The following is a 25786-nucleotide window of genomic DNA, read 5'->3' on the forward strand; positions in this document are numbered from 1 at the left end:
TGCACATCCATACCATGGACTCCACTGATTGTCACACAGGATCACAAGTTAAATTATTTTCTATTTTATTTAATTTAACTTCTAAAATTATTTAAAAATAGTTTTAAAAATCAGAAAAATGCATAAAAAATATTTTTAGGTTGGTAAAATATTGCTTTAATTTTTTACACAAAAATATTTTATTTTTTTTAATAATTAAAATATTTTGCATAATTAATTAGTATACATTTATATATTTGCTTTTTAATTATTTCAACCAATCAAAAAATCAGAAAAAAAATTGTTCTTTATATTAAATTTAGTTTATATATTATAGACTAATTTTGCACATATTTAGTATAATTTTCTCTTTAAGTTTTAATTATTTGTATAATTATTTGTATAATTATATATTATTTAACTTAATAGTTTTCAAATCAACTTCAAAAAATCCAAAAAAATTAGTTTTTATTTTAAAATTAATTAACAAGTATTTTGAACATATTTTAGACTTAATTTTTAAGTTTAAATTTTATTTCTACCTTTTTCTCATTCTAATTAAATTAATCATGCATTAATTCTAATTAAAATCAATCATCAAAAAATCCAAAAATGTTTCTTTTATTTTCTTGCAATTTAAATTCCTAGATCAAGTGTATAGGTTGTCAAAATCATGTAAATAGCATAGTTTACATTTCCCGCACAATCGATGTAATAGCGTAGATTTACTTTCCGCATTTTACATTCCTGCACTTTAATTTCTGTACATATAAAACTGCGTGTATGTCGAAGCTAAAAAACTGAAGCGTTAGATCACTAAATTCAAAGACAAAATATCTGAATCAGAACACAATCACACTTGCACCTCTTAGGGTAATCCCTCTTTTTACTCTTTTCAAAATCAAAAATCAAATTCTACTGTTTCAAATACGAATTCAAACTTTTGTTTACATCTGGTAAAAGGAGAATTTTCTAAAAGAATTAGGAAAAGACCTTATAAATGTAGGATAGACCTCCTAATTGCTTGCTCAAATCAAAACAACAAATGTCTCATATATATCACTGTTTTTCAAAACAAAACTTTCAAAAAAGACAATACTTGGTATATCTCCAAACAAGGATCATTACGAAGTTAAAGATCTTTTTTCAAAACATCTTTCGAAAAACAAAACACTTTGTATACATCCGCACAAGGATCATTACAAAGTTAATTTGCAAAGGTATTTTAAAAACACATACAAGCATTTAAAGGCAAGACAAACGATTCAAAGAAGTGAGCCAAGCAACTAAGAGCCCATGGATAACCATGGATACAAAGGGTGCTAACACCTTCCCTTTGTATAACCTATCCCCTTACCCAAAATCTCTTAAAGGTCTTTTTCTGTTTCTTTTATAAACCTTTCCTTAATTGGATAAAATAAAAGTCGGTGGCGACTCTCTGATTTTCACAACTCAAAAAGCAAAAGAAGAGTCAGTTTGCGTCTCACAAAACCGAGGGCGACAGAGTGCTTCCAAACTCTAGTATCCTCCAGAAGAACATGCGGGATGTGAGCAAAACGAATACGCAATTGAATTGCCTGAGGAAGAGGCGAGGCAGCATTGGAAAAATCCCAATCACCATTAACAATAAGGCTACTCACCTTCTGGTCAACCAAAGCATTCAGATCATCCACCTCGAGAGAAAAAGGTCCACCGCACCACTCGTCGAACCAAATGCTAATAGACTCCCCATTACCCAAACACCAGGCAGAGTTATCCAAAACAGTATGCAGCTCCGATTTTATTCTAGACCAAATAGAAGAGAAAATGTGGTGCTTAATGAATTTTCTTTTTCTAACAGTTCTGCTTCGAAGAAGTACTGCCCAGGATTCAGAAGAATTAAAAAAGTCCCATGCCATCTTCAAATTAAGAGCTTCATTCATCTTAACGAGAGAGCGAATACCTAGCCCACCTTCAGCCAAAGGAACGCACATCTTTTTCCAGGAAACGGTAATGATTTTTCCTTTAGACGGATCCCCACTCCAAATAAATCTTTTGATTGCACGCTCGATGTCTCGAATGAGGGAAATAGGCCACGCATAGATGGACATGGAATGCGTTAGCATGCTTTGGACGACATATTTCACGAGTTCCACTCTACCGGCGAAGGACAGAAGAGAACCTTTCCACGACGAAAACTTATTGATAGCTTTGTTCGCAATAGGCCGCAAATACACCGCCTTTGGTTTGCCTTTAAAGATGGGAACTCCGAGGTAGGTAAAAGGAGCTGTACCAATTTTAAAACATGAGATGTCCGACAAAATATTCAGCCTAGATGCTGACATTGCCCCACCAAAAATAAGAGACTTCTTGCAATTAACACGCTGACCTGACACAGCCGCATACTCTTCGAAAGCAGAAATGAGAACTTTGACATTAGAGATTTCCCCTTTGCAAAAGATAAGCACGTCATCCGCATAGAGAATGTGCGAAGGCACTGAAGTACTATAAGGCCCCTTGATGGGATCAATCAAATTAGAAGACACCAAAGAATTAATCTTTCTGCTCAAAACTTCCTCCGCGAGACAGAACAATAACGGAGATAACGGGTCACCTTGGCGGACTCCACGAGAGCACTGAAAATAACCCTTAAGACTACCATTGATATTCACCGAGAGCTGGGCTGAATGCATAATACCGTTAATCCAGGAGCAAAATTTATCATTGAAACTGAAATTATGGAGAACTTTAAGCAAGAAATCCCACCGAAGAGTATCAAAAGCTTTCGAGATGTCCACTTTAAGGGCGATATTACCACACCATGACTTAGTGTCCAGTAAATTAAAAGCTTCAGAGGCTAAACCGATGCAGTCCTGAATCCTTCTACCTTGAATGAAACCGCGCTGCTCCTTAGAAACAAGCAGCGGCATAATTGCAGCAAGTCTGTCCGCCAGAACTTTGGAGATAATTTTAAACTTAAAGTTTGCCACTGCAATCGGGCGAAACATATCAAGCGAGTCCGCCCCTTTAATCTTAGGAATCAAGATTATGGAGTTGGCATTAAAACCCGGGAGCATCCAGCCAGAGGAGAAAAACTGGATCACCGCATTGGAGACGTTATACTTGATAATATCCTAGTAGGTTTGGTAGAAAGACGCTCCAAAACCATCCGGACCGGGAGCACTATCACCATTTAAATTAAAAACAGCTGCAGAGATTTCTTCCATAGAGGGAATGTTGGTGAGAATTCTATTTGACTCCTCGTCGACTAAGGAAGGTATGTTTTGATCCACCATGGAAAAATCCTGCACAGAAGACAAGTTAGAATTAAAAAGAGTTTCAAAATAACGGACCGTGTGATTGGCAATCTCCGTAGGGTCGGTGATAGTATTATCTCCATCAACAAGCATGGAAATGGGCCTGAAAGTTTGTTTAATTTTGGATAATCTGTGAAAATAAGCCGTATTGCGGTCACCCTCCAAGCACCACTTTATTTTGGATTTGCTGCGCCAGAATTGTTCTTCCATATCAAGAGCTTTAGCCAAATTTGTTTGAACAACAGCTTCCTTGGACTTGAGAGCATCGGCTAAACCATTCACTTGAATACAGTTTTGAATAATCTTTAATTGTTCTTCCTGATATTTGACATTTTCACTTATGTTCCCAACTATTTGTTTGTTCCAGACTTTAAGATCTTTTTTCAAAGCAAGAAGCTTGTTGAAAAGGATAACCATAGGGCACCCGACAAACCTACGGGACCAAGCAGAGCTTATAACCTGAGAACAACCATCATGAAGAGACCAAGAACTCGGAAATTTGAATTGCGACATCGAACGAGTAAAATTAATATGAAACTCTAGCAAGAGAGGGTGATGATCAGAGCAAAACTTGGGAAGAGTGGAGACAGCAACGAAATTGCAAAAATCAATCCAAGAACTATTGCCAATACAACAGTCGAGCCTCCTTTCAACTGAGAAGTAAGGGTCCCGCTTATTAGACCAAGTGAAAGAAGCGCCTGCAGTAGGAAAATGGATGAGAGAGTTATTGTTGGACCAATTCTGAAAATCTAGCATCGGCCTCTTCGCAGGACTAAGCCTGCCCCTGTGTTCATGCACACCCATGATGGCGTTGAAATCCCCAACAAATGCCCATGGCAGAGGGTGGTTAGAAAGTAAAAGAGAAAGATCACTCCAAAGATCTCTTCGTTTATAAAGGTTCGTACTAGCATAGACCGCTGCAATAGCCAGAACTTTATTGTCCAAAATAAATTGAAAAGCAACCAGTTGATCAGTAGCAAACAAGATAGATGGATTATACTCCTCCTTGCAAAGACACCAAAGAGTCGGTTTATCCAAAAGGTTATAAGAGAAGCGCTTGAGACCATATCTAGAGAACCAGTTGTTAGGGAGGTTATCAAAATCAATTTTCGGCTCGGCAGTGAAAACAAAGTCAGGTTTGTGAGAAAGAATAATACGCTTCAGAGCTAATCTAGAGGGGGAATTAGCCAGACCCCGGATATTCCAGAAGACACACTTCATAAGGAGGATTTCTTTGGTCCTGCTTGAGATCGAGAGAAATCCTTTTTCTTAACCTTTGATGATTTCTTCTTTTTCAGAACAGCAACTGCCGAAGAGAAAGCACCAACCGGGTTTGGAGCTTCACCTAGCGTAGCCCAAGAATCTTGCAGGAAATCTTCATTATTGCTTGTGGGAATATTTTGCGTTGCCTCCACGAAAACTGAAAGAGACGACTCTGAATCGTCTGAGGGCTGCACCACAAAGTTCTGAGAGTTTACACAATTAAGACTGTATCCAAAACCAGCTTTGCTAACACCTGTGAAATTCGTATCAGGCCTAGCCGGGACAAGCTTAACGGGTTCCAAAATGTCTTCAACTAAGGCGTGGGTAACAGGTTCCAAAATAGGTCCTCCAACGATATGGGTAACAAGATCACGACTACCACCATCGTGCGTATCAGTAAGTAAAATAGGATCCCTAACGGGTTCAACAGACACAAGCCTTGTGGAATCTTCAGGGTTATGATCCAAACTAGCACCATAGACAGTATCGGGATTGGTTATTACTGGCCTCGAAGCTTTCTTTTTTCCAACCTCCACCCATTGTTCTCCATCATTAGCAACAGTTTCGGGTGGGATTGTCCCCGGTTTCTGATTCTTAGTCTCTAGATTCTTTTGGATACCAGAAGAAAAGTTTAAACCTAGCATTTTGCATTCCTGAACAATATGTCCTGTTTTCCTGCAATGACTACATAAAGCAGGTAAGTTCTCATACTCAATATCCGAGAAAAAAGCAAAACCTTCTCTTTCGACCAAAACATTGTGATTCAGAGGCAAAGACAAATCCATATCGATAAGGACTCTCACGAACTGGCCGAAAGTTCTATCAATGCGAGACTTGGCAGAGGCAGAGTCGATGCAAATAGGGGTACCCACACAACTTGCAATCGCAAAGAGAATGCGAGGCCTCCAATATTCCTGCGAAAGTCTAAAGAAACGAACCCAAACTTGAGCAGATGTGTTGTTTTGAAGTGCCTGGTTAAAGTCTCTAGTCCACGCAAATAGCTTCAAAGAACCGGGGTTAAGGCTGATGGAACCGGCGGCTCGAACTCTTCTCATATCCTCAGTGTTTGAAAATGTGAATTCATAATAACCTTTTCCCAATGACAGAACTCCCCAGTTTTTCACATCAGGCCACAAGGCTGAGAGTTTCAAGCGAAGGGCAACCACCGTTGTAACACCCCATAATTTCAGTTTATTAATTTAATTTGGATTTAAATTAAATAATTGGAATTTTAGTGTTTTAATCGGATTTAATTGGAAAAATGATGGAGTAAGAGCTATTGGGCTTATGGTGTGGTACTAGTAAAAGAGGGGTGCTAATTAGTTAGGTCTTTTACTAAGTTGTGGTTAATTTATTTTATTTTATTTTTCATAAAATAAGAAAAAGGAACCATTTGGGGAGAAAAGAAGAACACGTGAAAAGAGCAAGAGAAGAGAAAGAGGCAAGAACGTGGAACCGAAAGGAGAGCATTCAAGAGATTCATCGAGGTAAGGGGGGACTCTTCCTTTTAGTATCTCTTATGTGATCTTAGGTAATAGGTAGATTGATGTATGGTTTGATTCAATTAGATATTGGGATTGTTAGGTTAGGGTGTTCTAATTGGATTGAATTGATGATAATTGTGTGAACTATTTGGTTAATAATGCGTTTAAATGATGTTTTATGGTGTATAATTGAATGTATGATGATTATATGCCTGTATGTGATGTCTGGAATCGTTTTTGGGTGAAAAGAAGGTGAAATCGCAGGGTTTGTCCCAGACTTGGGGTTTGCTGAAATCGCAAGTCCGCTGAGCGGAGGGGGTCCGCTGAGCGGAGGTCCCAACGTAGGTTGCTTCTGTTGGACGTTGCTAGAGGTCCGCTGAGCGGAGGTCTGAAGGATTCGCTTCTGTTGGGCTTCGCTGAGTGAACCTTGCTGTGTGTGAATTTTTCTAAAACTTTAAAATAACGTATCTTTTGATCCGTTAGTCGTTTCTTAGTGTCGTTTTGGGCGTTGTGCAAGTAATTAAATGTTTTATATGATGGATGATGAATATGGGCAGTGGCCGACTTTATTTCTTTAAAACTCGATTTAATTACTTGATGAGAATTGAACATTGTGTGCATAGGAGATAAGTGTGACAATGTATTTGATGTGATGATGAAATGGTTGTGATTATTAATGTGATTGTGATGAATGCATGACTACTTGAATGATGTTGAAAACATGTACATACTTATTCGGTGATGTGGTGTTGAGATGAATTGTTCATCGTGATTTGGTGATGTTTTTAAGTATGTTATGTGTGTTTCATTCATTCATATGCACTTGATGTTGGATCCCGATGATGTTTGGATCGTTGGTGGACATATTTCCCATCGTGCGGAAATTGTGTCGGTGGGCCGTATCTCGATGAGGCGTAGATCGGTTAGGTGGATTGATTCCACGGTTTATTGGTACCACATGCATAGTGTCGGTTGTGTCATATGCATTTTGTCATAACATGATTGTATGAAATATTGTGCTATGCTTCGTAATCTACTATGGTGTGAATCTGAATATGTATAATTGGGTGAACGGTATATTATGATGCTTGTTACTTATGAATTGCATAATATTTACTAATTGAGAATGAGACTCACTCTTACATGTTGTCATTTTCAGATTGAGGAGTAGCGGCATTAGTGCTTGGTGAGGATGACTCGTAGAGTTTATCCGTTTATATTGGGTCGTGTCGGTCATGCTCTGATCTGTAACACTGGGGAACGATAGTTTTAGAGTTTTTATGAGATTACTCTACTTTATATGGTGTTGAACTATATTTCCTTTTGGTTGTATTTGATGATGTTTCTTCTTCCGCTGTGATAAACATGATTATGTCTTGGTGAACCGTTTCCTAATGAAGCATGACTTTGACCTTATTTGAATTATCTATTCTAAATAATTGTGGCACCCTTGTGTGTATGTTTTTACTCTGATTATTTATTTAAATTGCCGTGGGGTTTAGAAGGGTGTTACAATAGTGGTATCAGAGCATAGTCGGTCGTTTGAGTCAGAGTCTTAGTGTCAGTTAATCCCTCGTATGCGACTAGTGTAAGGTTGACGCTATCGATACTGCTCGTTCTAATGAATATTGTTTCATATTTAGCACAACAATGGCCGGAAGAGGTGGACGAAACGACGATGCTATCGCTGAGGCTTTGGGCATGATTGCTGGTGTACTGGGAGGGAATGCAAATGGAGCTGGTATCGGTGCTGATAGGCAGCTGAACAGTTTTCAGAGGAGCAATCCTCCGTTGTTTAAGGGTACGCATGATCCTGAAGGTGCTCAGAAGTGGCTTAAGGAGATCGAGAGGATTTTTAGAGTCATCGATTGTGCTAAGAACCTGAAAGTGAGGTATGGTACTCATATGTTGTCCAAAGAGGCTGATGACTGGTGGATGGCTACTAGAGCTGAACCGGACGCTGATGGTGTGGCTATTTCCTGGGCTGTGTTCAAAAGAGAGTTTCTGAGGAGGTATTTTCCTGAAGATGTTCGAGTCAGGAAAGAGATTGAATTTTTGGAGCTGACTCAGGGTAATATGACAGTACCAGAGTATGCTTCGAAATTTGTTGAGTTGGCAAAGTACTACGTTCACTACAACAATGACGAAGCTAGTGAATTCTCAAAGTGCATCAAGTTTGAGAATGGTCTTCGCGATGAGATCAAGCAGGGAATTCAGTATCAGAGGATTCGGCGATTTGTCGATTTGGTGGACTGTAGTAGGATCTTCGAAGAGGATAATCTTAAGCTGAAGTCATCTCACTCTCGCGAGTTGGTTGACAAGAAAGGTAAGAAGCCTATGGATAGGGGTAAGCCATATGGTAGAGGAAATCCTAGAGCTGGGGATTAGAAGAGGCCTAGTGGGGGAGATTCTGGTGCTCCCGTTAGGTACTATAACTATGGTGAAACTGGGCATAGAAGGAATGAGTGCAAGAGTGGAGAGAAGAAATGCTTCAAGTGTGGTAAGACGGGTCATATTGCTTCTGATTGTAGGGTGAAGATCGTGACTTGCTACAATTACGGCGAAGAGGGTCACATCAGTCCACACTGCACTAAACCGAAGAAGGATCAGGCTGGTGCAAAAGTCTTTGCTTTGTCTGGGTCAGAGACTACTCCGGAAGATCGTCTGATTAAAGGTACGTGTTTCATCCATGACACACCTTTAGTTGCCATTATTGATACTGAAGCGACTCATTCGTTCATTTCATTGGATTGTGCTAAACGATTGGGATTAGAAATATCTGTTATTCATGGAAGTATGGTTATTGACACTCCTGCGTCGGGTTCAGTAACTACTTCTTCTGCTTGTTTGAACTGTCCTATTGACATATTTGGTAGAAAGTTTGGAATGGACTTAGTGTGCCTTCCTCTTGAAAGACTTGACATCATTTTGGGGATGAACTGGTTGCAATTTAATCGAGTTCATATCAATTGTTTTACGAAGACGGTTATCTTTCCTGAAGAGGTTAGCGTTGAAGATTTGGCTATGTCAGTCAAACAGATGAATTTGGCTATCAATGATGGAGCGGTGATATTTATGTTGTGCTCTTCAATGGAAGTGAAAGGGGGCGATGATACTGGTGAACTGCGAGTAGTGAATGAGTATCCGGAAGTATTTCCAGAAGATGTTAGTGAGTTGCCGCCTGAAAGAGAAGTGGAATTCGCTATAGAATTGATTCCTGGAACTAGTCTTGTGTCGATGGCACCGTATCGCATGTCGGCATCGGAATTGACTGAACTAAAGAAACAATTAGAGGAATTGTTGGAAAAGAAGTTTATTCGTCTTAGTGTGTCACCGTGGGGTGCACCAGTACTGTTGGTTAAGAAGAAAGAAGGTTAAGTGAGGCTATGCATTGATTATAGACAACTGAACAAGGTGACAATTAAGAACCGATACCCTTTGCCAAGGATTGATGATTTAATGGATCAGTTGGTTGGAGCTTGTGTGTTTAGCAAGATTGATCTGAGGTCTGGATATCACCAAATTCGTGTGAAGGCGGAAGATATTCAGAAAACGGCATTCCGAACGAGGTATGGACACTATGAATATTCTGTTATGCCATTTGGTGTTACTAATGCACCTGGTGTTTTCATGGAGTATATGAACAGGATATTTCACCCGTATCTTGACAAGTTCGCGGTAGTGTTAATTGATGATATTCTAATTTATTCGAAGAGTGATGAAGAACATGCAAAGCATTTAAGAGTGGTATTGGAGCTATTGAAGGAGAAGAAGTTGTATGCGAAATTGTCTAAATGTGAATTCTAGTTGAAGGAAGTAAATTTTCTTGGCCATGTAATTTCGAAGAATGGTATTGCGGTGGATCCAACTAAGGTAGGAGCGGTATCTTAGTGGGAGACGCCGAAGAATGCTTCAGAGATTCGTAGTTTTCTTGGTCTGGAAGGTTACTATAGAAAGTTCATTGAAGGATTTTCGAAGTTGGCGTTACCAATGACTAAGTTAACAAGGAAAGGACAAGTATTTCTATGGGATTCAGAATGTGAAAAAGGTTTTCAAGAGTTGAAGAAAAGATTGACAAGTGCTCCGATCTTAATTTTGCCTAACCCAGCGAAGTCTTTTAATGTGTACTGTGATGCTTCACTGATGGGTTTAGGTGGTGTGTTAATGCAAGATAAGCAGGTAGTAGCTTATGCTTCAAGAAAGTTAAAAATTCATGAAAGGAATTATCCGACTCATGATTTGGAATTGGTGGCTGTTGTGTTTGTATTGAAGCTGTGGAGACATTATCTTTATGGTTCTCGATTTGAGGTATTCAGCGATCATAAGAGTCTGAAGTATCTCTTCGATCAGAAGGAACTTAATATGAGGCAGAGGAGATGGTTAGAATTTTTGAAAGATTATGATTTCGGTTTGAATTACCATCCTGGTAAAGCAAATGTTGTTGCTGATGCATTAAGTAGGAAGTCATTGCATATGTCTATGTTAATGGTGCGAGAATTGGATTTAATTGAGCAATTCCGAGATTTGAGTTTGGTATGCGAAAGTACTTCCAATAGTGTTAAGTTGGGAATGTTGAAGTTGACTAATAGTATCCTTGAGGAAATTAGAAACGGACAGAAATCTGACGTTGGCTTGGTAGACAAGTTGACATTGATTAACCAAGGTCAAGGAGGTGAATTCCGAATTGACGAGAATGGTGTTATGAGATTTGGAGACCGAGTGTGTGTACCCGATGTTGCTGAGATCAGAAAGAGTATTCTGGAAGAAGGACACCGAAGTGGATTGAGTATTCATCCCGGTGCTACCAAGATGTATCATGATTTGAAGAAGTTGTTTTGGTGGCCTGGAATGAAGAAGGAAATTGCTGAGTTTGTTTATGCTTGTTTAATTTGTCAAAAGTCCAAAATTGAGCATCAGAAGCCGTCTGGATTGATGGAACCGTTGTTTGTTCCGGATTGGAAGTGGGATGGAATTTCTATGGACTTTGTGTCTGGTTTACCTAGAACGAGCAAGAGTTGTGATTCTATTTGGGTTATTGTAGACCGGTTGACGAAATCTGCTCACTTTATTCCAATAAGAATGGATTATCCGATGGAGAAGTTGGCTCAGTTGTATGTTGAGAAGATAGTGAGTTTGCATGGTGTTCCGGCTAGTATTGTGTCAGATAGAGACCCGAGGTTTACTTCTAAGTTCTGGACAGGATTGCAAGAAGCCTTAGGTACTAAGTTGAGGTTGAGTTCTGCTTATCATCCACAGACAGATGGTCAGACGGAGAGGACGATTCAATCGTTAGAGGATTTGTTGTGAGCATGTGTATTGGAAAAAGGTGGTGCTTGGGATAGTTACTTACCTTTGATTGAGTTTACCTACAACAATAGTTATCATTCGAGTATTGGTATGGCTCCGTTTGAAGCATTGTATGGTAGGAGATGTAGAACGCCGTTGTGTTGGTACGAATCTGGAGAGAATGCGGTGGTTGGACCGGAGATTGTGCAACAAACTACAGAAAAGATCAAGATGATTCAGGAGAAGATGAGAGCTTCTCAGAGTCGTCAGAAAAGTTACCATGACAAAAGAATGAAGGATATTGAATTTAAGGAGGGGGATCATGTGTTCATGCGAGTTACTCTGATGACTGGCATTGGAAGAGCCTTGAAGTCGAAGAAGTTAACTCCGCGTTTCATTGGTCCATTTCAGATTACTAAGAAGATTGGAAAGGTTGCTTGTCATATTGCTTTACCGCCTGCACTCGCTAATTTGCATGATGTGTTCCATGTATCTCAGTTGAGGAAATACATTGCGGATCCGTCTCATGAGATTCAGGTAGATGATATACAGGTGCGAGATAATCTGACTGTAGAGACATTACCTATGAGGATTGAGGATCGTAAAGTAAAGCAATTGCGAGGTAAAGATATAGCAACGGTGAAAGTGGTTTGGGGAGGACCAGCCAGTGGAAATGTCACTTGGGAGTTAGAGAGCCAGATGAAGGAATCTTACCCGGAACTTTTCGTCTAAGGTATGTTTTCGAGGACGAAAACTCTTTTAGTGGGGGAGAGTTGTAACACCCCATAATTTCAGTTTATTAATTTAATTTGGATTTAAATTAAATAATTGGAATTTTAGTGTTTTAATCGGATTTAATTGGAAAATGATGGAGTAAGAGCTATTGGGCTTATGGTGTGGTACTAGTAAAAGAGGGGTGCTAATTAGTTAGGCCTTTTACTAAGTTGTAGTTAATTTATTTTATTTTATTTTTCATAAAATAAGAAAAAGGAACCATTTGGGGAGAAAAGAAGAACACGTGAAAAGAGCAAGAGAAGAGAAAGAGGCAAGAACGTGGAATCAGAAGGAGAGCATTCAAGAGATTCATCGAGGTAAGGGGGACTCTTCCTTTTAGTATCTCTTATGTGATCTTAGGTAGTAGGTAGATTGATGTATGGTTTGATTTAATTAGATATTGGGATTGTTAGGTTAGGGTGTTCTAATTGGATTAAATTGATGATAATTGTGTGAACTATTTGGTTAATAATGCGTTTAAATGATGTTTTATGGTGTATAATTGAATGTATGATGATTATATGCCTGTATGTGATGTTTGGAATCGTTTTTGGGTGAAAAGATGTGAAATCGCAGGGTCTGTCGCAGACTTGGGGTTTGCTGAAATCGCAGGTCCGCTGAGCGGAGGTCCCAACGTAGGTTGCTTCTGTTGGACGTCGCTGGAGGTCCGCTGAGCGGAGGTCTGAAGGATTCGCTTCTGTTGGGCTTCGCTGAGCGAACCTTGCTGTGTGTGAATTTTTCTAAAACTTTAAAATAACGTATCTTTTGATCCGTTAGTCGTTTCTTAGTGCCGTTTTGGGCGTTGTGCAAGTAATTAAATGTTTTATATGATGAATGATGAATATGGGCGGTGGCCGAATTTATTTCTTTAAAACTCGATTTAATTACTTGATGAGAATTGAACATTGTGTGCATAGGAGATAAGTGTGACAATGTATTTGATGTGATGATGAAATGGTTGTGATTATTAATGTGATTGTGATGAATGCATGACTACTTGAATGATGTTGAAAACATGTACATACTTATTCGGTGATGTGGTGTTGAGATGAATTGTTCATCGTGATTTGGTGATGTTTTTAAGTATGTTATGTGTGTTTCATTCATTCATATGCACTTGATGTTGGATCCCGGTGATGTTTGGATCGTTGGTGGACATATTTCCCATTGTGCGGAAATTGTGTCGGTGGGCCGTATCTCGATGAGGCGTAGATCGGTTAGGTGGATTGATTCCACGGTTTATTGGTACCACATGCATAGTGTCGGTTGTGTCATATGCATTTTGTCATAACATGATTGTATGAAATATTGTGCTATGCTTCGTAATCTACTATGGTGTGAATCTGAATATGTATAATTGGGTGAACGGTATATTATGATGCTTGTTACTTATGAATTGCATAATATTTACTAATTGAGAATGAGACTCACTCTTACATGTTGTCATTTTCAGATTGAGGAGTAGCGGCATTAGTGCTTGGTGAGGATGACTCGTAGAGTTTATCCGTTTATATTGGGTCGTGTCGGTCATGCTATGATCTGTAACACTGGGGAACGATAGTTTTAGAGTTTTTATGAGATTACTCTACTTTATATGGTGTTGAACTATATTTCCTTTTGGTTGTATTTGATGATGTTTCTTCTTCCGCTGTGATAAACATGATTATGTCTTGGTGAACCGTTTCCTAATGAAGCATGACTTTGACCTTAGTTGAATTATCTGTTCTAAATAATTGTGGCACCCTTGTGTGTATGTTTCTACTCTGATTATTTATTTAAATTGCCGCGGGGTTTAGAAGGGTGTTACAACCGTGAGCGGCGAAGAACCTTTAGGCCAAATCACTCTTCCATGGAGATTGTTTTTGCATTTTTCTATGCCTGCTTTATATTCATCTTCTGGGATGGTTATAGAGGGCTTGTCCCCTTTGATAATGGGTTGAGGTAGCTGAGAGGAAGGAATATCACAAACTCCTTTCAAAGCTTGGGCAAAAGATTTCCCAGTGACCTGTTTTGGTGCTGCCGCAGAGGAGGAAGGGGGGTCTCGAGCTTCCTTGGAACCACTATTAAGCTGCTGCACATTGTTGATTGAGACTTCAGGAAACAGAGATGCAATGTCCATGGCAGAGAAATAAAAGCAAGCTTTGAAAGGGGATTAGGGTTCCGCTGCTGAAAGTATCATCGTTGAAAAAAAAAAGACTTCTTTTTAATTGACGCACATTAATAAAACAATTTCACATTTATTTCAAGTATTTAAAATTTTTATAATTTTTTTTAAAATTTTTTATTCATAAAAATATTCTTTATATATAATTTTTCTACCATTACTCCATTCAAAGAGCGAGAATATAATATTTTGAAAATGAAATTGAACTAACTATAATATTTTACTACTATTCATAATAATTTTTACTTTTTAAAATTTTAAATTGAATACATTTTGTAAATATTTTTAGAAAAATTAACTTTTACCTAAACACCAAGTAAGAGTATTATTCGTGAAAATAATAATTCTAAAAATATAATTTTATAATTTAAAACAAACACATCTAAAATGCGACCAACAATCAGTTTTTTTATTTAATGAGAATCACCAAATGATAAAAGATGTTCATATTCTTAGACAACTTGCCCATATTTTGATATTCCTCTTACATATCTACATTTACTTTCATACGAATAATAATATCTACGATTAATCATATGAAACTATCTACTATTATTAAGATACAAAAATATTTATTCAAATATTCATCAGTACCATTAATCATATAAATAATATCGAAATACATAAGATTAAAAATAACCTTGAGAGTGTTTAGGGTGTGTTCGGTTCGAGATAGAGCAAGGGGAGAAGAGAAAATATTTATAATGAAATTTGCTTGGTTCAATTTTCATAAGGAAAGAGGAGGGGAAAGGAGGAGAGCAAAATTCTTCTAAATGACACTTTTTGCGTCCCCCTGATCGTAGCGATTTGGAAGGAAGGAGAAAGAATCTGAATTTTAATATTAATTAAATTAATATATTTATTAAAATATTTTCAGTTTTATATTATTATTTTAAAAATATTATTTTCTTTTATGTTAATGCTTTTCTTTTTGTGATTTTTTTTCTATTGCATCCATCAATTTATTATAATTATTCTTTATCTTTAAATTATTTTTTATTTTTTTATTTAATAAAATTATAATTACTGTAATTTTTTATTTTTTATTATAGTTTATTTTATATATTCAAAAGTTATTATCAACGCATAGTTTATTTTGTGTCGAGAGTTATAATACGAATCAAGCGTACTCAATTTTTTTTAATATTATGCGATAAGTCATGATTTTTTAATAACTCAATTATACAAATATTATTTCCAAAAAAATAATTATGAAATGTTCACCTTTGCATATCATATCACTTATAAAATTACATGGATAAATTGTAAATTATTATTAAAATCTCTCAACTGTCCTTGTGAACCAAACATATTTTTAAATAAAATCTCTCCCCTCCCCTCTCCTCTCCTCGTTTGAACCAAACATATATATAATTACAAAAAATTCATTCTCTCGCCTCCCCTTCCCCCCATTAAAATCTCTCCCCTCCCCTCATTTGAACCAAACAGACCCTTAAGTTTGATACGGAGCTTTTGCATGAATTTACTATTATTAATATTATTAATAATAATAAGTTTAAAAACAGAAAGTGTAAATAAAGTATCATTAGACAACATCACAATATTAAAACCATTTATGCTTAGTTATATCAGTAACATTAAATTATATCATCAAGACATTTCCTTTTGAAAATAAAAAATAAATTAATAATATTCATAAAAAAATAAAATGTTAATATTATTGTAATTGTAAAATTGTAATAATTTATATGAAATTATATATCATCATATAATAATAATTTCATAGCAAAATTTAAAAATAATATTTGAAAAATTTATCTACCATATACTAATATATAAATAAATAAAATTAATCATTTCTAAATATCTTACTGTGTGTCATGCACTTCACAAATCTATTATTAATTATTTTAATATTAAATAATACCTTTATAATATTGAAATAATTTATATGAAATTAGCTAGCATATAATAATAATTAGACAGTGAGAACTAAAAATAATTTATGTAAAAATGATCTAATATTAATAGTAAGTTTATAAACAGAAAGTGTAAATAAAGTATCCTCACACAACATTACAATATTAACACCATAAATGGTTAGTTCACTTAGTTATATCACTAACATTAAATTTTGATATTAAGACATTTCCTTTTTAAAATGTACCATACTAATCACACCAATCTTTACTATAAAAATAAAGATTGAAAAGTTTGTTATTTTTTATTATATTTTTTAATTATTTAAAATATCTTTTTAAAAAGGAAAAATATACTATATAATTTAAAATACATATTCTAAAATATATCAAAGCTAAATAATAAAAACTAAACATATATGTTTCTTAAAAAATACAGTGAACTAGGTTAACTTTTCGACTTGATAAACACATATGATAAAAAATATTCATCTTTAGAATAATAAAATATTCAAAAAATTTTTAAATAATTTTTCTTACAAATTATTAACAATTATCACATTTAAATTCATATAAATAAACTTTATTAAAATATATTATTAATATATTCTTTATGTGAAATTATCTACCATATAACAATAACTAAATAATTAAAATTAAAAATAATTTCTAAATATCGTACCGTGTCGTGCACTCTACGGATCTATTACAATTAATTATTTTTCATAACTAAATATAATAAATTTATAATTAAAAAGACAATATTTAAGGTAAAAAAGAAAATCTAGAAACAATTTTACAATAATAAATTAATTGTTAATATTTATCAAAAAAAAGAAAAACTAATATTTTTATAGAAGAGAGATATTCTTACTCCAAGAATAAGCTATTAAGACTTACTCCACATCTTAACCATTAATTCTTTTCAATTTAAAGATTAAAATTAATGAATATTAATTTTCTTTCCTCACATTTAATTACTTATTATTTTTTGCCAGTAGAATTAATAATCAAGATGTGGAGTAAGTCTTGATAACTTACTCGTACTCTTAGAGTCTCATTATTATTATTATTATAATTATAAATTCGTAATAATTTATATAAAATTATCTATCGTCATATAATAATTAAATAGCAAAAATTAAAAATATTTTTTGAAGAAAATATCTATAGTATACTAATAAATAAATAATTAAACATTAAACATTATTTCTGAATACATTACTGTGTAGTGCACTCCACAAATATATTACTATTAATTATTTTTTATACTAAATAATACATTCATAATATTAAGATAATTTATATGAAATTATTTATCATATAGATAGCGAAAATTAAAAATAATTTTAAAAAAAATATCTTTCATATACTACTCACTAAATTGTTAAAATTAAAAATAATTTATGAATTTATGAATACCATACCGTGTGCACGCCACGAATCTATTAGAATTATTTCTAATTTCTAAGTAATAAATTTAAAATTAAAAAGACAGTAGTATTTAAAGTAATAAAGGAAAGAAAATTTGGAGACAGTTTTACAATAATAGATTAATAATTAGTAATAATCATCCAAAAAAAGAAAATGCAGATATTGTTGTAATTGTAAATTTGCAATAAGAAACAAAATAGTTATTATATTTTGTTTTTTATTTCGTCTTTTTTCTCACGTAGTAGTTCCCTCCACATCTATCCGAAACAAAATTCCCTCCCTCTTCCCTCGTTTTCTGCTTTCGCCTTCTCTACGCCCTAAACTCTTTCTCTCCCTCACTTTCTCTCTCTAAACTCTAAACCTCACTTTCTCTCTCTAAAACCCTACTTCCCTCCGATCGTTCCCCATTTCCCTCTAACTTCCACTCCAATTCCGATTTCCCTCCCAAACCGGTCAATGTCCGGTGGCGCTGGAGCTTCTGACCGTGGCTCGCCGATGCCGAGGGAGGCTAACGGAGCACCGAGTAGGCCGCCGTTGAAGCGTCATCTGGCGTTTGTCTCGACGAAGCCGCCATTTGCACCGATGGATGAGTATCACAGTTTTGCCGCCGTTGATTCTCGGAAAGTCGCCGATCACGTGACGGAAGCGGTTGTTATCAGATCTCCGGTGAGTTGTTTGTTTTAGTCTTTCTGTTGTTAGGTTTTGCTTCATAATTGTGTTTGTTTATTTTGTATCTACGATAATTTTCTCTTGCTGTGTGTTTGTGATGTTTGTTTTGCGATTATTTTTTCCTTTTCTGGAATTAGTTGGATTCGTGCTCTTGTGGTTTTGATTTTGGTTTATCGGAGTGAAATTTTGATTTGGTATTCAGTTGATTTTTTTATTAATTTCACGTGGAAAAGTCGGAGAAACTTCCCAGCCAACACCGGATCCAAACTCAATTTGGTTTATCAAGATTAGAGGTCTTTTATATGGCTTTGAACTTTCTCTAGTATGTCAATTCTTTGCAAAAATGTGTCAAAAACACTTTTAGTGTATAAGGTTATTGTACATTGGTATGTTCATTTGCAGTCTTGCTCTTGAACTATGAAGCACAAACATTGGAAACACGGCACCGATACTGACACGTCGACACCAGACTAATTTGAAAAAATGAATAAATTAAATGTAATAATAAGTGTCCATGTTGATTTCGGACACTGACACTTACACTGACACACTCTTTTTTTAGAGGTGTCGGTGCTATAGAGCTCTTGAACACATGTTTAAACTCGATAGCTGATATTTTTTTTTGCTACGTATAGTTCATTAAGTCTGAGTGGCATGGTAATGCTTACTTAACAATTTTTTTCATTCATGGCTTAATAAGATGAAATTGAATTGCATAGTGTTATAGACTTGTAATTGTATTTATATCAAATGGTGAATTGCTACTTTTGTTTGGTTGATTGCATTATATCACCTCAATTCCACCTATATAAGAATTTATGCATGTATCTTCGGTCATCTCTTTTTGTTTATGAACATGGTGGTGGTGCCAGGTCATAAAGCGGAAGAATGGAATGAATGAAAGTGAAGGAGAATCACAAAAGTGGACTAACAGCCCTGGATACACCCATGTAACCAGTAGTAGCCCCTTTAAAACTCCATTGTCCGCAAAAGATGGAAGGACAAACAAGTCAAGGGTTTCCAAAGAAGGCAGATCATGTCCTCCAACACCTATCTCAAATGCTGGTCAGAAATTTCCCCCATTATTTTCCATTTGGTTTAAGTTCACTATTCCCCCGTTTGAAAAGATTTTACTTCTTGAAAACAGCTTATGATGTAATTCTAATTTGCTTCTTCCTTGTTGTGCCCAAACTTACAGTTTCTGATGACATGCAGGTTCCCCTTCCCCTCTTACTCCTGCTGGTAGCTGTCGTTATGACAGTTCCTTAGGTAATTTTGGAAGCAATTTTAATCAACATGCTCTTCACATTTCACCTTTCTGATGTGTACGATTACTGTGGTTATTTCTACGAGATTAAACATGACAAAAGTGTACCAAAAATTCACAGGTCTCTTGACAAAAAAGTTCATCAATTTGATCAAGCGTGCTGAGGATGGAATTCTTGACCTGAATAAAGCAGCAGAAACTTTGGAGGTCCTTTTTTTATACAACAGATTAGGGCCAAAATATCTGTTACTCTTTCTTTCTGTGTTCTGTATGTACTTAAATTCTCCTCTATTATAGGTGCAAAAGAGGAGGATATATGACATAACTAATGTTTTGGAAGGCATTGGTCTCATTGAAAAGAATCTCAAGAACAGAATACATTGGAAGTAAGATATAATACACTCTTTTGTAATTTTTCCAATATATACATCTTCTCTATTTTTTAGCTTAAAGTTTAGATGTATCTGTTAAAACAAAATTCTTATATCAAATCTTTTGCCATGCAGAGGAATTGAATCTTCTACGCCTGGTAGTATGGATGGGGATATCTCTATGCTTAAGGTAAGTGATGTAGATGTTGTTTTCTTCAGATCTATTGAAACAAGGAACTAATTGTTATAGAAGACATGGCTCATGGATATTTGTTTACATCCAAAATGTCTATTTGCTTCGCATAACATTTACTGGCTCCATACTCTTGTTGGTCATGTTCTATGTTTGTCATGGTTGATGCTTTCGATATTAGAAAGGATTAGTAATGAAGGATAGCATCAATCTGCTGTGACATGGGCAGATATTTGACTTAGTGGCCCTAGAAACACCATATGAGAGAAAAGCTGTATCTGAAACTGTAATGGAATAACCGTCCCTAGCTCACCAAGGCTCAAGACTTTTCTGTTTTAACGAAGAGTTGTAGAATACTCTACAACTCAGCAACTTGTGATATAGTGACAACAGACACATTCTGATGCAAACTCCTTACACTAAATGCTGATGCAGTGTAAACCAGGTGCAACACTTGCGGCCACATTTCACACCAGAATTGCTCAACCACAGCTGCAGAAATGGTTTGTGTGCACAGGCCCATCCACGTTGTCCAGAACTTGCTCTTTTCCTGCTATGAACTGGAAATTTTCGGCCAAGACCTTGTGTTTTCCGGTTAGAATCTCGTAAACTCATTGGCAAAGGAGAAATGTAGAAAAAGGATGTTGCAAGAAGAAATGAAGAGGGATGATAAGAAAGTTTTAGTGGTCTTTATCAAGAAGGGGGCAATTTTTTGGTTAACAATATTAAACATTTTAAATATACAGTTTTCAATATTGCACTTTTGGAAGTCCAGTGATGGGCCACACTCTCCCTTTTCTATTCCTACACCCCCTTTCGATGATTATAAAAAACAACTAAAAGTCCTCCACAGATAGATTGTCCTTTCATCTGTGAGCATATGCAGACAAGAGCAATATCTACTGCTTTTGTCTCAACCAAGCATCAGCTGCCTCACATATACACAAAATCATTGGACACAGAAGTTTCGTGTCACCAATTAAGTTGGGTGTTCATAACCCTCATGTCCAACATGACAGAAGAATGTGGACAGTGTCAATATGTTATGTTGCAATAAGGATAATGTTTCATTTTTATGTTTTCTCATGTTAATAAAGGGTAGAGATTTGAAATTAGGTTTGATATTTTGCTAGTAGTTCTACTTGTCAGATATTGTATATCAAGTTGTTAGAGACAACGGTGGGCATACGTTTTATATCAATCAGAATGACTTAGTGCTTTAGCAGCATAACATGTCATGAAATATTGTTAATTATGTTGCCAGTTTTGTGGCTTTGACTTAGTAGTTATGTTGCAACATATTGTTAATTATTTGCTGCCTTGTGGCTTTGTTTTGCAGTCAGAAGTTGAAAAACTTTCTTTGGAAGAACAGAGTCTAGATGATCAAATAAGGTCAAATGGTTAATTTGCATTACTAAAGGAAGAAATTTACTGTTTCTATACTATTGTTGGCTAATGCTTTCTAGCTATAATTTTATTAACAGGGAGATGCAAGAAAGGCTGAGAAGTTTGAGTGAAGATGAAAATAACCAGAAGTAATCTCCCATTCAGTTCTTAGATTCATTTTTCCTTTGTCCTCCCTTCCAGAAGGAAACATATTCTGTTATTGCGACATGATAAACTTAACCTATTTTCAATTACTTTTAGGTTCCTTTTTGTGACCGAGGAAGATATTAAGGGCCTACCTTGCTTCCAGGTGAGTTCTTTGTTTTTAAATTGCATTCCATCCTTTTCCATTGTTATTGTGAACATTGTTGGTTCTCCTTTCATGTTGTTATCGAGGTTTCTCTTTATTTTAATATTTGTGCATTTCTTGTAGCAGAATGAAACTTTGATAGCAATCAAAGCTCCACATGGAACCACCTTGGAAGTCCCTGATCCTGAGGAAGTAAGTTTAGGGAATCAACTGATGAATGGTTCTTGATCTTTGTAAAACTAGTATTTCTGATACATGATGGAAAATTATTGCTGCCATATGCATTAGGCCGTTGACTATCTACAGAGGAGATATAGAATCATTCTTAGGAGCACAATGGGTCCCATCGATGTCTACCTTATCAGGTATAGTTACCTTGGCTATTATTTATTTATGGGGATTGCTAATGTACTCCCACTTAAAGTTAAGAGTACATTGGCAATCTAATCCTTTTTCATTTGGACAAAAACATACCTATTTCTACTTGAAAACAATTTAAAATAGTGGGTATAATGGTAATATAATATAATATTACATGTTTTTAAGGATAAGTGCAAGAAAAGGTGTAGGTTGCTAGTGTACTCATTTTAATTTTTAAGAGGGAGTACATTAGCAATTCCCTTTATTTATATATCTATTTTTATCTCTTATGTTGCCTATCTAGAAACTAGAGTATTACATTGTATTTCATGTGATATTTAGTATTTTCCCATGGTTATACATTTTGCTAGTTTTGTAGTATATCATTTTGATAATGCATTCTCCATTTAAGTTTTTTGCAATTTTTGAACTGTTTTCAGTCAATTTGAGGAGAAATTTGAAGAGATTAATGGTGCTGAGCCCCCCGTGAGCTTACCTCTTGCTTCAAGTTCAGGGTCTAATGAGCAACAAGTGACGGAAATGGTTCCTGCTGAATGCAGTGGTAACGGACTTGAACCTCAAGCTCTTCTCTCTTCCCAGACATACTCTGAACTAAATGTTTCCCAAGAGTTTGCTGGGGGTATGATGAAGATTGTCCCTTCAGATGCTGATGTAAGTATATCATAATCAAGGTTTGGGGTTTCCCCTTGCTCTTCATACTGGGATTATGGGCTGCACTTGTGTAAATCCTTCCTATTGATTACGTTCTTCTGATGTGGTCCCGCAATTGTTTTTTCAAACTTGGCATTTAATGACGGGTTAAGAGTGATTCCTTGAAAAATGCAGTGTTACTGCATTTGTTGCTAATAATTTTGGTAATTTTTGCAGAATGATGCTGATTATTGGCTTCTATCAGATGCTGAAGTTAGCATAACAGATATGTGGAGAACAGATTGTATCCTTTTTGTTTTCATGCCTTTCTTTGATCCTTTCTCCTTTTTCTTCATGTGTCATATGTCTTATTTGAATTAATATGTACGATTCCTTAACTCCAGCATAACAGCTAATGTTGATTGGAGTGGAGTGGACATGCTTCATCCTGACTTTGAAATGATCTCGAGGCCACAAACTCCATCACCTGGACTTGTAGAAGCACCACCGACTGTAGCTAACCCTAATCAGAGGTGATTTTGATTTGCTTACTATCACTATGTTAGAAAGTATGGTCATTATCTTCTGTATTGAGGGGGAAGCTACTTCAATAGAGTAATGTCTAGCCTTGTGACTGTTGAGGATGCTGTCAAAGCTGTTGAGTGTTAAGCTGAGAGTTCTTACTACTCTTCAAGTAAATCACAGGCCCTCTCTTGGGCACAAACTAGTTAATAGTAGACATACTAAGCTCGTTGAGAGTTTAGCTTGGAAATTAGGGAAGTTGCAAAGAGTATTATTACAGAAAATGTTGGTAATGCATCAAATGCAAGGTAGGTAGACTCACTGATCAGTATTAGTGTCTGGACATGTTATTAGCCATATTTGAAATGAGGCATTGCGGGGCCCCTTTTTTCCTTCTTGAAAATGAGAAGCTGCTATGCAGATGTTGACTGCAAACAACTGTAAGGGTGCACTGGATATTGTTAGGACAGCACAGCCTTTATTATTCAATTATTATTTATGCTGATTGTAAACATTTCAGTGTCTGCTGATAAAATTATGTCATTTATCATCCCAAATTGCTCCAATTTTTTTTCTATCTTTGAGATGTCTATTGCTTGAATGCTTAAACATGTTGGAGCTTCTGATAGTTTCTAAAAAATCGGAGGATGGAACCATTCTGTTAATGAGTGTTATTGTAGGTATTGAAGCTAGCAAAATGAAGTCTTTCATTGGTTAGTAAATGGTGGATACATGTTGAAATATCATATAGTAAAGTACTAGTATCTGGGCTAGATAGTCTAGGAGCTACTTTTGATAAAGGACACACATTTCTATTGACTTGTCACCAGAGTATTAGAAAAAGAAGACTAAATGTCTATAGTATGCTTATATGGTGTTGAAATTAGAGGCATTATCAGAATTTGGTTAAAATCATCAACCACTCAAACTCAAAAATAAATTTACTAAGTTGGAGGCGCATAATCATTGTATAACTACTAGCAAACCGCAAGTCTTCTCTTCATCGATTGAACATAAAGGAGACTTTCATACTAGTTTGGTAAGAGCAAAGCAACACCTTACACATCAATGCCAGCACAATCTCATTAGGAGGGGAGAGAGACATCTAGATTACACATAACAAATAGCTTCCTAGAGTCGTACAACCCGAAGTTGATCCATTAACAGGGTGTGACATGAGAAATTGCCGAGCAAAGGACCAACCGGCAAATAATAGCCCTCCTCACTCAACCTTAATTGAAGATTCTTCTTAGCTATATTAAATCTCGACCTTCTTACTCTTACACATAGACTATTTGATAGTAGTAAGCAATATAGAAAGGACTAGAAGCCAAAATATGCCACCCATCCTTCCCTTCATACTCAAAAGACACAACCACTCTGGCACTGCACTCCCTTTGTTTGCAATCTCGATCTACTAGGAGATATATTCCTACAAGATTTTTTCTTTACCCACCACCCTATGGGGGTCATCCCCAGCGAAAATCCCATTTTACCCCTACTTCGAAAATGTATTTCCGAAATATTTTTTTTTCTAAATTTTTTCAGACTTCGGAAGTGCATTTCCGAAAAAATCCCAAAAATTGGGATTTTGATTAATTCGGAGATGCATCTCCGAAAAAACAAAAAAAAATTTAATAATTCCAAAAATTAATTTTAGGATTGAATTAATTTATATATTATAAATTTGATATAATTTATGAGTAATAAATAATAATAATCATATATTTTGATATAATTTATTAGTTATGAATAATAATTATTATATATTTTTATTCTGATTCATATTTTAAAATTTAAAATTATTTTAATTAAAAAAATTAAAATAATTTCACTTACAAAATGAGTTATAATTTTTTATTTATATATTTATAATAATCATTATGTATTTACAAAAAAATTAAAAAAATGAGTTTTTTAATTTATATATTTATATAATATTTATAATAATTATTATATATTTATAAAAATTATTATATATTTATATATTTATATAATAATTATTATATATTAATTATAAATATATTTATATATTTATATAATAATTATAAAAATTAAAAAAATGAGTGTTTTAATTTATAATAATTATTATATATTTATATATTTATATATTAATTATTATATATTTATGTATTATATATTTATATATTTCACTTACAAAATTAATAATTATTATTATATATTAATATATTTCTATTCTGATTCATAATTAAAAATGAGATAATTTTTTATTTAGTTTAAAAAAATTAAAAAAAGATTTTGTCTTTATTTTATTTAATGAATAAATTTTATATTTAATTCTATATAATTCAAAATTTACTTATGGAATTAAAATGTTTTTGATTTATATAAGTTAGTAAAATAATTTTTAACTTTCAAATAGTTTAGGATGTTTTGATTCACCTTGATTTTATTGATTCACCTTCATTTTATTGATTCACCTTGATTTTATACCTATTAATTGTATTGATTCACCTTGATTTTAATTTTTTTAATA

General features: G+C 35.0%; 2 protein-coding genes across 3 annotated transcripts; one reads left to right on the top strand and one right to left on the bottom strand.

The window, feature by feature from the left end:
• Nucleotides 1-4492: 4492 nt before the first annotated feature.
• Nucleotides 4493-5593, bottom strand: LOC131635916 (uncharacterized). The gene has a single exon (XM_058906553.1). The coding sequence runs from the start codon at nucleotides 5591-5593 to the stop codon at nucleotides 4493-4495; it is 1101 nt and encodes a 366-aa protein (XP_058762536.1).
• A 12211-nt stretch (nucleotides 5594-17804) lies between these two features.
• Nucleotides 17805-23839, top strand: LOC131635913 (transcription factor E2FA-like). 2 transcript variants are annotated; one of them, XM_058906550.1, is made up of 14 exons: nucleotides 17805-18226; nucleotides 19102-19294; nucleotides 19445-19498; nucleotides 19618-19703; nucleotides 19794-19882; nucleotides 20003-20057; nucleotides 21400-21452; nucleotides 21545-21595; nucleotides 21708-21756; nucleotides 21880-21948; nucleotides 22045-22121; nucleotides 22557-22788; nucleotides 23005-23071; nucleotides 23180-23839. In XM_058906550.1, exons 1-14 carry the CDS (start codon nucleotides 18017-18019, stop codon nucleotides 23302-23304), a joined length of 1410 nt encoding a protein of 469 aa, XP_058762533.1. In that variant the 5' UTR covers nucleotides 17805-18016; the 3' UTR covers nucleotides 23305-23839. The 2 variants fall into 2 exon arrangements, with proteins under 2 accessions (XP_058762533.1, XP_058762534.1); XM_058906551.1 differs by having other exon boundaries at nucleotides 21883-21948.
• The last annotated feature ends 1947 nt before the right edge of the window (nucleotides 23840-25786 follow it).

This window comes from Vicia villosa, unplaced genomic scaffold, assembly GCF_029867415.1.
Source record: "Vicia villosa cultivar HV-30 ecotype Madison, WI unplaced genomic scaffold, Vvil1.0 ctg.001593F_1_1, whole genome shotgun sequence".
NCBI classification, from domain to species: domain Eukaryota; kingdom Viridiplantae; phylum Streptophyta; class Magnoliopsida; order Fabales; family Fabaceae; genus Vicia; species Vicia villosa.